The following is a 16727-nucleotide window of genomic DNA, read 5'->3' as shown; positions in this document are numbered from 1 at the left end:
ACATGGTAAAGAGTCTCACCCTAGTTTTAACAGCAGTATGTGAAGTCAGGTGAAGTTAGTGGGGGGGGGGTGATGAGGGCAAAAAATCTTCATAAATCGACTCAATGATTATCACAACAGATGGGCTGAGGCCTGTTTTTATAAACGCATTGCAGCACACAGGACTTAGCATTTCTTCTGGTGGAGACCATTTTCAGCACAACTTTTAAAATACAGTAATCCCTCCTTGATTGCGGGGGTTGCGTTCCAGAACCCCCCGCGAAAGGTGAAAATCCGCGAAGTAGAAACCATATGTTTATATGGTTATTTTTATATTGTCATGCTTGGGTCACAGATTTGCACAGAAACACAGGAGGTTGTAGAGAGACAGGAACGTTATTCAAACACTGCAAACAAACATTTGTCTCTTTTTCAAAAGTTTAAACTGTGCTCCATGACAAGACAGAGATGACAGTTCCGTCTCACCATTAAAAGAATGCAAACATATCTTCCTCTTCAAAGGAGTGCGCGTCAGGAGCAGAGACTGTCAGAGAGAGAGAGAGAAAAGCAAACAGTCAAAAATCAATAGGGCTGTTTGGCTTTCAAGTATGCGAAGCACCGCCGGACAATGCAGCTGCAAGGAAGTGAGCAATGTGAAGGTAGTCTTTCAGCATTTTTTAGAGGAGCGTCCGTATCCTCTGGGCCAGTGTGTGAACAGCCCCTCTGCTCACACCCCCTCTGTCAGGAGCAGAGAATGTCAGAGCAAGAGAGAGAGGAAAGCAAACAATCAAAAATCAATACATGCTGTTTGATCTTTTAAGTATGCAAAGCAGCTGCACAGGAGAGAGAGCAATGTGAAGATAATCTTTCAGCATTTTTAGATGAGCGTCCGTATCGTCTAGGGGTGCGAACAGCCCCCCTGCTCACACCCCCTCCATCAGGAGCACAGAATGTCAGAGCAAGAGAGAGAGAGAGGAAAGCAAACAATCAAAAATCAATACGTGCTGTTTTCCTCTTTCAAGAATGCAAAGCATCGTGCGGGAATCATAACGCTTGCAAAGCAGCCACATGTAAGCCCAGCAAAGAAGGGAGCACTGTGAAGGTAATCTTTCAGCATTTTTTGAGGAGCGGCCGTGTCCTCTAGGGGTGCGAACAGCCCCCGTGCTCACAATATATTTGAGGAGTTTTATTTAATACATAATACGCGCTGTGGTTGGGTAGCTTCTCAGCCATCTGCCAATAGCGTCCCTTGTATGAAATCAACTGGGCAAACCAACTGAGGAAGCGTGTATCAGAAATTAAAAGACCCATTGTCCGCAGAAATCCACGAACCAGCAAAAAATCCGCAATATATATTTAAATATGCTTACATATAAAATCTGTGATAGAGTGAAGCCGCGAAAGTCGAAGCGCGATATAGCGAGGGATTACTGTAGTCAGCAACATTCTTTAGTAACATTTTGTAATAATAATAAAATAACATATGAACTTTTTAAGTGTATAATAAGGTGTTATTCTGTTATCTACTTTATAATAAAGTGCTGCTCTGTGGGTGTGTGGGTGTTCCCTCTAAGCAATCTGATTGGTGAGTTTGGCTTTGGTAATGTGATTGGCAGAGAAAGTGCCAGACAAAAGAGACAGAGATGCACAAGCAGGAGTAAAAAGTGCATCCTTCAAAGACGGTCAGCATTTGCAAGAATACAAATGATGTTTTCACAAGGGTAATGGGGGGGGGGGGGGGGGTACGTGGTCCCTGTCTACCATTGGTGGTAATCAAGAAGTGGGGGGGAGTTGAGCAAGGCCCCTGGAAATGACCTAGTCAGAGAAGCAGGGTATTGAGGAAAGGCATACGTGGACCACTGAAGAAGATACATGCAGGGCTTATGATGGCAAATATCATTTATTTAAAAATATACTATTCCCTGTCTTCAGCAGGTGATGTGGCTAGTTATTAATAAAACTCTTTATAATGTTGATACTAAGACCGAGGTTCTTTTTCATGTGCTTACCACCTGTATTTTCTTCCACTTAAAAAAATGATTTACGGCAGGATATTGTTAGTAATAATTCCTATCTTAAGCTTTCGAAGTAATGAATTATGATGATTTTGTTGGAGTGTAATATTTTTTGTAGCCTTCCAGCACTGATATTAAAATGGTAGAAAACTCAATGGGAATATTTGATAGTGTATTTGTACATTTAAATGAAGAGTAAATTCCCCAGTGCATGCTTATCTACATACCCTAAGTGGATACTAAATGCAGCTGGCTTGTTTCTGCTGTGTATAATCCCAAACTAATCTCTAGGTACTGGGCACAATTTAAAGAGCCACTGCAGTTTTACTTAAATACCAGTAGGAAAAAAATCAGCCTTAAATGTCACTATATCATGATAAACTGCATGACAGACAAAATTAGCAACAATATTACAGTTTGCCTAACTTTCTTTCTTTCTTTCTTTCTTTCTTTCTTTCTTTCTTTCTTTCTTTCTTTCTTTCTTTCTTTCTTTCTTTCTTTCTTTCAGGTGCTGTTTTAAGTGAATCAAAGCAGATCTTTAATGATGTGAATGAAGATTTCTATTGCATCAAAAACATTTTAGTAAAATTTGACCGATGGAGAAGCACATTTCCAGATTCCTACTATGACGCTTACATATCCTTTTGTCTTCCAAAACTCCTTGCTCCTTTAATTCGGCACTGCCTCATCGACTGGAATCCCTTAAAGGTATTTATTTTTAGCTGCCTCTGAGGAAGGAGGAATTGATTTATTCATTTGGGACTAGCATGTTTTAATTAAATGCAGCAGTCATAAATAAACCGTGCACAAATGGTGTGAAAATGCCTCTCTATTCCGTGCATTCTGTAATAAACATTTATTTGTTTATGAGAATGCAATTTGAAATGTTTTTAAGGTTTTCATTTATCATCAGTGCACTATACAAATTCAATTTGACATTTCTGCTTAGCATATAGTAAATGAGAGCCAGGGGAAGAACATTTCAGCAATAACTAATGGCCTCACTCCAAATTCTTTTTAACTGAATGATACTCCACAAATTGGCCAGCTATGACTATGGGTAATGCAAGTCATCAGTATTGACTGAATATTGGGGGACTTTTGCTGGTGTAACAAATTCTCACAAATACAATATAAACATAGGAGGAGGGTCCCACAGATGTGGCTTCCTTGAGATTTTGTCATTGCCTGACCTTCCAACTGCCATCGCAGAAGCCAGAAAGTCAGTCGATGACAATATCCATTATCTGCCGGGGCCCACCGCGCCTTATTGGTTACATTATAAAACGCCAGGACTGATTATGTATTTTTTTCTTTTTTAATTTAAAGGAAACACTTTACTTTAGAATACAATTTTGCATGGCAAATGCCTGTATACCATATTTGTAAAGAAATAACTTCAAGTTGAAAAATACTGAACTTATCCTTTAAATGCATTCACTGAGACATTTCCTCCTCTTTTAGGATCAGTGGATAATGGATGGACGGATTGTATAGTAAAAGCATTATCACAGATCATTAGTGTTGTACATACAAACGATAGTGATGGGCGAACCCTGCTAAGTTTGCTTTACAGAGTTTGGCAAAACTGCAAAAATGTTTGGGAACTTCGCCTAACTTGGTGAAATGCACTGAAGTCAATGGGGAATTAGGAACTGGTTTTAAATGCGTTATAAGTGTGCAGCTGTTTTTAAATGTTTCTAAGTGCTAAAGAAGTGATCACCAGCTATGCTAGAGCAATTATTGTGATCAAAAATGTGATCTTAGTTGTGAGGCACCAGTACTAACTACTGTGCCTCGAACAATAAAAGGCCAAGACAGAAAGATAACCACAAACAAAGTACAACAAATGTTTACAAACAAGCAATTAGTTTAAAACAAAAACAAATTCTGCTCAAAGAGTTCTGGTCATCGGTCCACACTTTGTCGGTGCTTCAAAGTGGTGGCGTTAGACTCGCTTATTCCATTATTTGATGTCTCTGGGCACAGCCGGAATGCCTTTTTTGTTTCTGATCTATTTGCAGATGCCACTGTGCTAGGGCTGCAAAAACTAATCATTGTAATCAATAATAATCAAATTAATTAAAAACATTGGCAATAGTCACTGTTCATCGATTAGTTGATTGCGTCCTTAGGCTCGATATGTTGTGCTGCGCAATTGCGTCACTACTTCATTCCGCTGTTTGATAAAAGGCAGACGGTAAGCAAGTGCCTCAAGTTGTTTTAATTTAGTTGTTTTTGGGAGTATGTTGCTCAGACTAGCTCAAGTCAGCCCTTTGTAATCCAAAAAGGCTGCTAGCCGCCCCAGAGCCAGTAAATTCATACAAATTACAGTATAAATGAATTACTGTGATACTGTTAAATTTAACTGTAATACAATGTTTTACTGCAAACATCTTGTAGGTTAAACATTAGATTTTAATATCCTCCCATCCAGTTCACTGACTTGAGAACTGGAGCCTATATCCACAGCGTTAAGTGCCAAGCAGGAATCAGCTGTCTGTCGAAGGCCACTCATGTCGACACCTTCACTCGCACTTTTATGGGGTCAGTCAACTTAGTATCTATCTTTGGAGTATCCAGAGCAAAACTTGCATAGGCAGCAACAGGACATGAGAATTGAACCCAAGACTCTAGATCCGTGAGTTAAGAGCACTCAATGGTGCATCCAAATTGAAAGTGAATTTCAGTTTTTACAAGGGATGTTGAATAATTTAGGACATGTCTTGGAATGACCCATCATTTCATATCAAGCACTCGGAGAGAGAGGACGGCAAACACATCTACCTGGGCGTCTTTAAAGAAGTTGATATATTGGGAGCATCTTTCTATCCTGAAATTACTTACTAAGGAAGGGAAGAAGCCAAGTGAGATCCATGAGAGGTTCAATGTTGTGTATGGTGATCACCCCTTTTGTACTATAAGGTGAGGTTTTAGGTTAAACAATATAAATGGAGTCGGGAGTCATTTGAAAATGACTTCATCATGGGGCATCCTTTGGAGGCATCTTAACAAGAAATGTGCCAAAAAGTGGAGGCTATTATTATGGACGATTGTCATGTTAAGGTTAACGTTCTACCTGATGAATGTGGCATTTCAGCTGGCACTGTTTTCATAGTCATCCATACTCATTTGATGATGTCAAAGGTCGGTTCCCCAATAGTTGACACCGGATCAGAAACCATGTTGCCAGGTATTCAATCACGAGAACTCGGACCTTCTTGGAGAAAATCCCACTGATGTTTTCTCGCAGATTGTTACTGGGAATGAAACGTGGGTTCACTACCATGATCCTGAAACCAAGGAAGAGTCCTCAGCCCACAAAACAGTGCAGCGGTGAGCCAGAAGAGTCATGGCGACAGATTTCTAGGATACAAAGAGTGCTCTGCTGTTGCAAGTCATGTCCCACAAGTCACCCGTCACTGGAGAAGCCTACATTTCCGCAATTAAAGTCATTACATTAGGCATTCAGACAGAAACGTCGTGTGAAACTGTCAGCAGGCGTGTTTCTACTTCATGACCATACACCTTCCCACAAATCCCAAAAATTGGAGGATGCCATCAGGGAATGTAGCGTCACAGAGCTTAACCAGTTCTGGCCCCCAGTGATATTTTTATGTTTCGAGTTCTGAAAAATTTTCTATGTGGACAGCAATATCCTGATGACAATGACTAGGGAATCCATTCCCAGATGGGTTTATCCATTCCCGGGAATTCCACATGTCATTCCCGGTAATCACACAGTGCACGGGCATCTCACATGTGAATGGTTTTAGAGCGAGCAACACTTATTTTTAATAAAACTACTGCAATATGTTGACACCAATAAAAGACTAACCTTAACTACAAGCAGTTCATGCTGTCACATAAGTACATGTATCTAGTTAGTTGCGGTAATAAGAACATAGAAAGCACAATGTGTCCAGTGTGCAGTTGTCCAGGCGAGAGTGCATCTTTGTGCAGAGTACGCCAGCCACTGAGAAAGCACACTCTGCTTCCACTGAAGTAGGCGGCACAGTCATCAGATACCGATACACTTGTTCTAAACAATGCCCGCACTTGCCGTTGCTCTGAAACACCGCCATTTCAGCTTTTACTGATGCATCCAGTTTCTTGTCATCATTCTGTGATGGCAAGTTTCTTGGCACAGATAATGCGGATGTAACAGACTGACGCATTGCAATTTCAAGCTGCTGTTCAAAGCTGTTGTCTGATGGAAGTGCAAGCTGCAGCAATGGCGCCACCTTAATTATTTTCAGCTATAACTCTGTTATTTCTTGATAGATTTTTACACTTTTTACACGCTATATATGCGAGCTTGGCTGTTCCCGTTCAGCCGGGAATTCCAGCAGTTTCATTCCCGGGAATGAAAAATGTCTGGGAATCTGGAAGCCCGGGAATGGATTCCCTAATAATAACCTCAGAGGGGTGGTAACTGGTTGGCTGGAGAACCAAAATGAATCTTTCAACTCCAAAGAGATTAAATCACTGGTGGCAAAGTGGACTGAGTGAAGTCGAGGGGAATTGCACTGAAAAGTAATGAGGCGAGTTTGACCATCAGATTTTATTTTCATAAATGGGCAGATAAATTATTGAACATCTCTTGTACTTTGGAATGCTGTGCCAGTGTAAAGTATTCGCACTTCTTCGTCTTTTTGCAAGTTTTATTCTATTCCAGTATAAAATATTTTTGTATTTAACTTTTTTCTTTTTTTACCCAGTGGTCAGCATATCAAAATCTTTAATGCATAAATGAAAACAAAATTTTACACATCATTCTTAAACTGTGCATAAATAAGAAGAGAAAATAACCAACTCACCCATTCTGAGTGAATATTTGGTAGACGCTCCTTGGACAAATCACAGCCATTTGGATGAATCTGTTAATTTTGCAGATCAGGACATGGTTGTGTTTAAATGAGACCCGTGGTTCCTGTTTTGGCCTGATTATAATAATTCTTTACATTTATATAATGCTTTTCTCACTACTCAAAAGAGCTTTACATAGTGAGTGGGGGAGCAAATTCAACCACCGCTAATGTGCAGCATCCGTCTGAGTGATACGACGGCAGCCACTTTTGTGCCAGTGTGCTCACCACACATTAGCTGTTAGGTGGTGAAGTGGTGAGAGACAGTTAGCCAATTAGAGACAGGGGATGATTAGGGGGCCAAAATGACTAGGCTGGACATCAGGATACACCAACTCTTTACAATGGATGTCCAGGGGTCTCTTATGACCACAGAGAGTCGTCATAGATCCCTCAGTTTTATGTGTCATCCAAAGGACGGCACCATTTTTACAGCACAGTGTCCTTGTTACTACACTGGGCATTGAGATCCACAATCAGACCACGAGGTAATGCCCCCTGCTGGCCTTGCCAACACCTCTAACTGCAGCAACCCAAGCTTTTCCTGGTTGTTCTCCCATCCAAGTACTGGCCGGGCCCAAACATGGGTGACCTCTTCTGGATTGCATGAGAGTTTTCTGCTCCGTTAATGTGCAAATGAAACAATTTGGTAAAGAATCACAAAGTAATTTGTAGTAAAAATTATAAAAGTGTGGTTAAGTTTAGTTTATACATTAACTGCTTTTTACTCTTGTCCTGTATGAAAATGTGTAATGCGTGTACAGTAATCCCTCGCTACTTCGCGGTTCACTTTTCGTGGATTCACGACTTCGCGGGTTTTTAAATGATTGCCCGCCTATCGCGGAAGTTATGTTCCAGACCCATCAGCAACAGGAGAAAATCCGCGATATAGAAAGACCATTTAAATAAACATTTTTATAGTTTAAGCCTTAAAATACCCATCCCACATGCTTTAAACACATGTAAACTTATAAAACACACTTTGTTAACACATATGATATGTGGATGTCAGGCTAAGGATATGAGTAACATCTCACTATTATAAAACATTTTAACTTCATGCAAGACAAGACAGTGAGACAGGAAAATTGGTGATGTACAGGCTTTTAAATTATTGACACGCAGAGCGACAAGCAGCACAAAGTCCACTTCTCCTTAGCGTTCATTCAGTTCCCCACCCCCTTGACAATGCGAAGTGGCAGGAGCGTACTGCGCTTCCGGGGAGGGGGGGTTTGAGCGAAGGTGCGTTCAGCTCTCACACACCCACACACACACACACACACACACACACTCCTCCTCCTTCTTCCGAACGCACAGAGCGACAAGCAGGCATTTTGGCAGAAGCAGCACAAAGTCCATTTCTGCTCAGCGTGAGTTCAGCTGCCCCCCTTCACAAAGCGAGTGCAGACACATTGACGTCTGATCGCTGCGTGCAGGCAGTGTGCAGTGTTGGTCTGCGGTGTTTAAGAGCATAGGAAGTGTTTATAAGAGCGTGGGAAAGGTTAAGAAGAGAGTGAGAAAGGTTTATAAGAGTGTGGGAAGGGTTTATAAAGGCTTAAAATATGTATGAATAATAAAATAAATATAGGTCGCTACTTCGCTGATTTTCACCTATCGCGGGGGGCTCTGGAACGTAACCCCCGCGATAGGTGAGGGATTACTGTACATTCATGCTGAGAAGTCCTTAGTTTGCTTAACCACGTTCAAAAGATTCAAGCACTGTTTTTACAGAAGACTCTACTGTGTCTGCTACTTGATTGTTCGATATCCATCCATCCATTATCCAACCTGCTATATCCTAACTACAGGGTCACGGGGGTCTGCTAGAGCCAATCCCAGCCAACACAGGGCGCAAGGCAGGAAACAAACCCCAGGCAGGGTGCTAGCCCACCGCAGGGCACACAAACACCCACACACCAAGCACACACTAGGGACAATTTAAGATCGCCAATGCACCTAACCTGCATGTCTTTGGACTGTGGGAGGAAACCCACGCAGACACGGGGAGAACATGCAAACTCCACACAGGGAGGACCCGGGAAGCGAACCCGGATCTCCTAACAGCGAGGCAGCAGTGCTACCACTGTGCCACTGTGCTGCCATTATTTGATATATTAATCTAATTTTATGTTCAATTTCGTGCAGGTAGACTGTGAAGATTTTGAGTCGATGCCATGGTACCTGGCTGTAGAAGAATTTTGCTATGGCAAGCAACCTGAAAATCCTGAAGTCAAGGATAACCCAGACACTAAAGTTCTACCTTCAGTCATCAATAAAGTATTAATACCAAAAATGCAAGGTCAGCTTCACTGTGAAATGAGAAGAGATTTTTACATTCTGGTGGTGGAAGAGTTTTGGGTACCAGCAAAGATCAGTTGCATACTTTATGAAGAAAATTACATAATTGCCCCAATAACAAAGCCGTACGCTGTTTGCTCTTCACTCAGCTGTTCGCACGTTGCCTACATTTGGTGTCTGCGTGTAAACTGCTTAGAGCAACACAAGGCCACTCCTGCCCACGTCTGGTTTGACAGATGGAGGGCCATGTTAGATGGGTGTATTTATCTTTCTCTTTTTAATTGTTTGTATACAGATATACTGTGACAGCGATTTGTTCTTGAAGGATATTTTAGCATTTTTGTGTAGTAAAGGCAGTCCAAATCTGGATTAACCGGTGCCATATCCTACTGTCAGTGTGTTTTGTTTTTTTGTGGCCGAGCTTTGTGTGCACAATTTTCCTTGAATTAGCTTAAAGTGATTGTGTGTTTGTGTCTCTTATTATTGTGCTTGCTGTCTTTGAATATGACAGAATTGGTGACCCTCCCAAATCACTCAGGTCAGGTATTATTACGTCTAGTGGCACTGCAGAAATGAACAAAACTTCAAAGTGTGCATGGAAGGTGTGTGAAATGTGAAAGCCTGTGTTCCTGTGTAGGTTTGAAAAAGCTGTTACACCTCCTCCAATTCTAAGAATACTACATTGAAATTTTAGGGGCTTGTAGGTAAAAATGACCGTTTTTAGTTTGGTAATGTGTGTTTTCCTCGTTCTGGGCAGGTTTTGTTGAACACATCTGGGACCCTTCTTCATCAACACAATCGAGATGTCTGGTGAGCCTCTGCAGGATGATGGATGCCAAATATTCATCCTTTGGGACTGAGAACAACAAAGCTGCCCAGGTCTGCTCTATGGAGTATACATTTAAAGATTCATTTCAGTTCAAGTTGGCCCAAAGCAAGGGCAAGGAGAGCAGCACAAAACGTAACTTGAGGAACGCTGTACAGTTGTTTCGTTGGCACTGTAAATACATCTGTTTAACTGTTCATAGTGATGCCAATCACAAAGTCACAGGTTACACACGATGCTCTTTGACTTGCATTTGGGACGTGTCTGGGGATGTGATGCGGATGACAAGTCCTGTATGGGCAAAAAAGAGATGGACCGTGTCCTGCTGGAGGTCAGGCAACGGGTTATAAGGACTACATGAAGGTCCTTCTCAGTGAGGACAGAGACAAGTGGTGGTCTGTCATCCACTTTGGTATCATGCAGCTACAAGAGGAGTTACTCAGAAAAAGATTAGAGAGAAGGGGAAAAGGCACCATAATGCAACAGGGCAATCCCCTCCTGCTAAGGCCCACTGCTGTCCCACATGTGACAAATCCTGCAGGTCACCCATTGACCTTTAGTGCAGCATTGATTCTAAACTGAGAAGGTTTGCAACGTCATCATTGTTAAAGATAGATAAGACTGCCATAAGCATAAGCAGCTAAATTAACAAATTAAGAGCCACACCTGACAACTCTGTCGTCTGCCTGTATGATGATAACTCCGTAACCTTCAATCCCATCATCACCAGTTTAATTGCCATTTTCCAGGTTTATCCACGTCAGCTGACTCCTCCCCATATCCTTTTTCCTCCACTCCTTGGCATCCTTTGGGAAGACACCCAGTCATTGCATATCACCTGCAGCCTTCCTCTTGACCTCATCCCTTACATCTCTGCCACTCTACCTCTTCACCCAGTCATCTCCAGACCACCTTAGTCAACTTCTCTTCTGCACACAATACAATGAGGACTGATTGAGGTCATTGATGTTGGGTAGGATGTCTAGAGGGGGCTGGCCGGTCTCGTGGCCTCGGAACCCCTGCAGATTTTATTTTTTTTCCAGCCGTCTGGAGTTTTTTGTTTTTGTTTTTTCTGTCCTTCCTGGCCATCAGACCTTACTTTTATTCTATGTCAATTAGTGTTCCCTAATTTTAATTCTTATTTATTTTGTCTTTTTTCTCTTTTCTTCATCATGTAAAGCACTTTGAGCTACATTGTTTGTATGAAAATGTGCTATAGAAATAAATGTTGTTGTTGTTGCACATTATCTATCACCTCTTTTCTCTTGAGCCGTGACACTCCACACGTCAGTCAACTGCTTTGTCATTTGTCACAAACACCGGCTCAGAGACGTCTACTAGTCAGATTGAGTTGCTTATTGTTTAAACACAGAATTTCAAACTAGCTTTGATGAATACGTAACCTATTGGGGGGATTTAAAACTTTCATTGCCATGAATGTGATTTGTGGTTGGGCCCTTACTTATGTCTTAAGTGTGATAAGCCATCTCTGTTTTTAAAGCAGATCAGACATCTTTACTTTAGGTAATGATTTCTCAACATCCACTAATACAGCAACTTTAACTCAAACAGTGTAGCAGGTTATTTGACGATTATTTATACAGTCATATTGTTCTTTGTCTTCTGTGCAGAGCTTTTTGAATGCTGTCACTTCAAGACTGAGAACGGCAGTTGATGAAGATGCATTTATTCCTATTTATTCTAAGAGGTATGTTCTGTACACTCGGTGCTAAGTGATTCTTTAGCACAGAATCTCCAAAAGTGCAAACACATCGCAAGCAAATGGTTTTTTAACGTAGTGTTCTGCATATACAGTGGTGTGAAAAACTATTTGCCCCCTTCCTGATTTCTTATTCTTTTGCATGTTTGTCACACAAAATGTTTCTGATCATCAAACACATTTAACCATTAGTCAAATATAACACAAGTAAACACAAAATGCAGTTTGTAAATGGTGGTTTTTATTATTTAGGGAGAAAAAAAAATCCAAACCTACATGGCCCTGTGTGAAAAAGTAATTGCCCCCTGAACCTAATAACTGGTTGGGCCACCCTTAGCAGCAATAACTGCAATCAAGCGTTTGCGATAACTTGCAATGAGTCTTTTACAGCGCTCTGGAGGAATTTTGGCCCACTCATCTTTGCAAAATTGTTGTAATTCAGCTTTATTTGAGGGTTTTCTAGCATGAACCGCCTTTTTAAGGTCATGCCATAGCATCTCAATTGGATTCAGGTCAGGACTTTGACTAGGCCACTCCAAAGTCTTCATTTTGTTTTTCTTCAGCCATTCAGAGGTGGATTTGCTGGTGTGTTTTGGGTCATTGTCCTGTTGCATCACCCAAGATCGCTTCAGCTTGAGTTGACGAACAGATGGCCGGACATTCTCCTTCAGGATTTTTTGGTAGACAGTAGAATTCATGGTTCCATCTATCACAGCAAGCCTTCCAGGTCCTGAAGCAGCAAAACAACCCCAGACCATCACACTACCACCACCATATTTTACTGTTGGTATGATGTTCTTTTTCTGAAATGCTGTGTTCCTTTTACGCCAGATGTAACGGGACATTTGCCTTCCAAAAAGTTCAACTTTTGTCTCATCAGTCCACAAGGTATTTTCCCAAAAGTCTTGGCAATCATTGAGATGTTTCTTAGCAAAATTGAGACGAGCCCTAATGTTCTTTTTGCTTAACAGTGGTTTGCGTCTTGGACATCTGCCATGCAGGCCGTTTTTGCCCAGTCTCTTTCTTATGGTGGAGTCGTGAACACTGACCTTAATTGAGGCAAGTGAGGCCTGAAGTTCTTTAGAAGTTGTCCTGGGGTCTTTTGTGACCTCTCGGATGAGTCGTCTCTGCGCTCTTGGGGTAATTTTGGTCGGCCGGCCACTCCTGGGAAGGTTCACCACTGTTCCATGTTTTTGCCATTTGTGGATAATGGCTCTCACTGTGGTTCGCTGGAGTCCCAAAGCTTTAGAAATAGCTTTATAACCTTTACCAGACTGATAGATCTCAATTACTTCTGTTCTCATTTGTTCCTGAATTTCTTTGGATCTTGGCATGATGTCTAGCTTTTGAGGTGCTTTTGGTCTACTTCTCTGTGTCAGGCAGCTCCTATTTAAGTGATTTCTTGATTGAAACAGGTGTGGCATTAATCAGGCCTGGGGGTGGCTACGGAAATTGAACTCAGGTGTGATACACCACAGTTAGGTTATTTTTTAACAAGGGGGCAATTACTTTTTCACACAGGGCCATGTAGGTTTGGATTTTTTTTCTCCCTAAATAATAAAAACCATCATTTAAAAACTGCATTTTGTGTTTACTTGTGTTATATTTGACTAATGGTTAAATGTGTTTGATGATCAGAAACATTTTGTGTGACAAACATGCAAAAGAATAAGAAATCAGGAAGGGGGCAAATAGTTTTTCACACCACTGTATAAAGAAACTGCTTAATCCTGGAAAGCCATTGGGATGGACGTGGAAAGGCATGTGTGAGGCACCCAATACGTGCAGCATGGCGTGCTTATGATTGACAAGGCATGCATTAGCACTAGTTGTGGGTGGGTGGGTGGGCAGGCAGGGTGCACCTGCTGAGCAGGAACTGGCACAGCATCCAGCAGATGGGCTTGTTTATCTTCAGTGGGTATTACATCCATTTATTTTCTCAGTCCTTAAAGAACATGACACATGAAATATTAAATTATGAAGACGAATAGAGAATGTGTTGTTCTCAGTGGTTTACTGATTCGTTTTAGGCTTACATTCAGCTTTTTTATGTAATGGGAGATATGAATCACCATAATAAACAAAGTAATTGAAATGAGCTGAATAATAATAATAATAATAATAATAATAACAAAGTCATTGGTTTGCTAATGTAACTATTACCTACTACTGTATATAATAAAATGCCATTAAACAACATTAATGTTTGAAGTGCACCATCTATTGGAATGTATTTAGTTCTGCATGTACTAATAAAATGCATTGCATTTGTCATTCCAACAGATGGTGCATAATAAACATTTGCTGTAGTAAAATGCATCACTACAAATGATTGGAATGACAGAGACTAGTAACTGGACGGATAGACAGATACACACGGAGGATTGTACTTTTATTAAGATGGATATCCACACATTGACCGTGGTTCCTATTAGTGGTGGTACATCTATGCATTTGCCATATTGGAGCGGTCTTTCAAATTCAGGCATGTATGGAGACAGGTGGAATTCTTATGTTAAAATTGGTTGTAACTTGTAACTTTATTATTTCTCCACTGACTTTGTCAAAATTTATGTATACAGGTGCTGGTCATAAAATTAGAATATCATTGACAAAGTTGATTTATTTCAGTAATTCCATTCAAAAAGTGAAACTTGTATATTAGATTCATTCATTACACACAGACTGATGTATTTCAAATGTTTATTTCTTTTAATGTTGATGATTATAACTGACAACTAATGAAAGTCCCAAATTCAGTATCTCGGAAAATTAGAATATCAATTAAGACCAATGCAAAAAAAGGATTTTTAGAAATGTTGGCCAACTGAAAGGTATGAACATGAAAAGTATGAGCATGTACAGCACTCAATATTTAGTTGGGGCTCCTTTGGCCTGGATTACTGCAGCAATGCGGCGTGGCATGGAGTCGATCAGTCTGTGGCACTGCTCAGGTGTTATGAGAGCCCATGTTGCTCTGATAGTGGCCTTCAGCTCTTCTGAATTGTTGGGTCTGGCCTATTGCATCTTCCTCTTCACAATACCCCATAGATTTTCTATGGGGTTAAGGTCAGACGAGTTTGCTGGCCAATCAAGAACAGGGATACCATGGTCCTTAAACCAGGTACTGGTAGCTTTGGCACTGTGTGCAGGTGCCAGGTCCTGTTGGAAAATGAAATCTGCATCTGCATAAAGTTCGTCAGCAGCAAGAAGCATGAAGTGCTCTAAAACTTCCTGGTAGACGGCTGCGTTGACCTTGGACCTCAGAAAACACAATGGACCAACACCAGCAGATGACATGGCACCCCAAACCATCACTGACTGTGGAAACTTTACACTGGACCTCACGCAACGTGGATTCTGTGCCTCTCCTCTCTTCCTCCAGACTTTGGGACCTTGATTTCCAAAGGAAATGCAAAATTTACTTACATCAGAGAACATAACTTTGGACCACTCAGCAGCAGTCCAGTCCTTTTTGTCTTTAGCCCAGGCGAGACGCTTCTGACGCTGTCTCTTGTTCAAGAGTGGCTTGACACAAGGAATGCGACAGCTGAAACCCATGTCTTGCATACGTCTGTGCGTGGTGGTTCTTGAAGCACTGACTCCAGCTGCAGTCCACTCTTTGTGAATCTCCCCCACATTTTTGAATGGGTTTTGTTTCACAATCCTCTCCAGGGTGCGGTTATCACTATTGCTTGTACACTTTTTTCTACCACATCTTGTCCTTCCCTTCGCCTCTCTATTAATGTGCTTGGACACAGAGCTCTGTGAACAGCCAGCCTCTTTAGCAATGACCTTTTGTGTCTTGCCCTCCTTGTGCAAGGTGTCAATGGTCGTCTTTTGGACAACTGTCAAGTCAGCAGTCTTCCCCATGATTGTGTAGCCTACAGAACTAGACTGAGAGACCATTTAAAGGCTTTTGCAGGTGTTTTGAGTTAATTAGCTGATTAGAGTGTGGCACCAGGTGTCTTCAATATTGAACCTTTTCACAATATTCTAATTTTCCGAGATACTGAATTTGGGACTTTCATTAGTTGTCAGTTATAATCACCAACATTAAAAGAAATAAACATTTAAAATACATCAGTCTGTGTGTAATGAATGAATCTAATATACAAGTTTCACTTTTTGAATGGAATTACTGAAATAAATCAACTTTGTCATGATATTCTAATTTTATGACCAGCACCTGTATACAATTTGTGTGGTGCATAATTTGTTAAAGATTTGTTATTAATAGCTTCAAGAAGCTGTGATGGTATGATCCATCTACTATATGATAAAACACTACTGTCTGTGTGTGTGTGTGTGTGTGTGTGTGTGTGTGTGTGTGTGTTTGGTTCCACCAAGAAATCTGATTGGTCAGTTTGGCTTTTGTGACAGAGGATACAAACAAAGATAAAGAGTCAGGGAGCACCACACTGGGTGAATCCCGTGAATCCAACTCCTGGTTTGGCGGGTTATTGCCATCACCTGAGCCTTTTCAACTGCCCCTCATGAGCACGCGCGTGACACTTTGTATGAGTGTGAGACACACTAGGAGGAGAAGTAAAAATGTCGAAGGCAGGAAAGATAAAAGCAGACAGGAGGTGAGCAAAAAGCTTCAAATTGATGCTTTACAGGAACGTGCTTGACAGAGGGAATGTGGGTCGCACTCAGAAGAATGGTACTGACGGTACACGTAGGGCAGGAGACGGCAGATATTTTTAAGTTTTATTCTGTTCCCTGTCCTCGACAGAGGGCATAGCCAGTTACACATAAAGCACTTTTTATCTTGTCTATAACGGGGTGGATTACAGCAAGATGTAGACGTTTAGAACTGTCTTAAAAGATCCAGTCTGTGTTCAGGGAATGAGATGTTAGATATGCAATATAGTGGGGCAAAAAAGTATTTAGTCAGCCACCAATTGTGCAAGTTCTCCCACTTAAAAAGAGAGGCCTGTAATTTTCATCATAGGTATACCTCAACTATGAGAGACAAAATGAGAAAAAAAATCCAGAAAATCACATTGTCTGATTTT

The 16727-nt window shown here is 41.2% G+C and overlaps 1 protein-coding gene across 1 annotated transcript in view; it reads left to right on the top strand.

Moving 5' to 3' along the window:
- Window positions 1-16727, top strand: part of gcfc2 (GC-rich sequence DNA-binding factor 2) — a 69158-nt gene that overhangs the window by 48234 nt on the left and 4197 nt on the right. The window contains exons 11-14 of the mRNA XM_028796814.2: window positions 2503-2702; window positions 9008-9161; window positions 9918-10039; window positions 11618-11694. Coding sequence (XP_028652647.1) covers window positions 2503-2702; window positions 9008-9161; window positions 9918-10039; window positions 11618-11694 — 553 coding nt within the window. The remainder of the gene's footprint in view (window positions 1-2502; window positions 2703-9007; window positions 9162-9917; window positions 10040-11617; window positions 11695-16727) is intronic.

This window comes from Erpetoichthys calabaricus, chromosome 3 (genome assembly GCF_900747795.2).
Source record: "Erpetoichthys calabaricus chromosome 3, fErpCal1.3, whole genome shotgun sequence".
NCBI lineage: Eukaryota > Metazoa > Chordata > Cladistia > Polypteriformes > Polypteridae > Erpetoichthys > Erpetoichthys calabaricus.
Note: the sequence above shows the minus strand (reverse complement) of the source record. Positions and strands in the feature narration are given on the sequence as shown.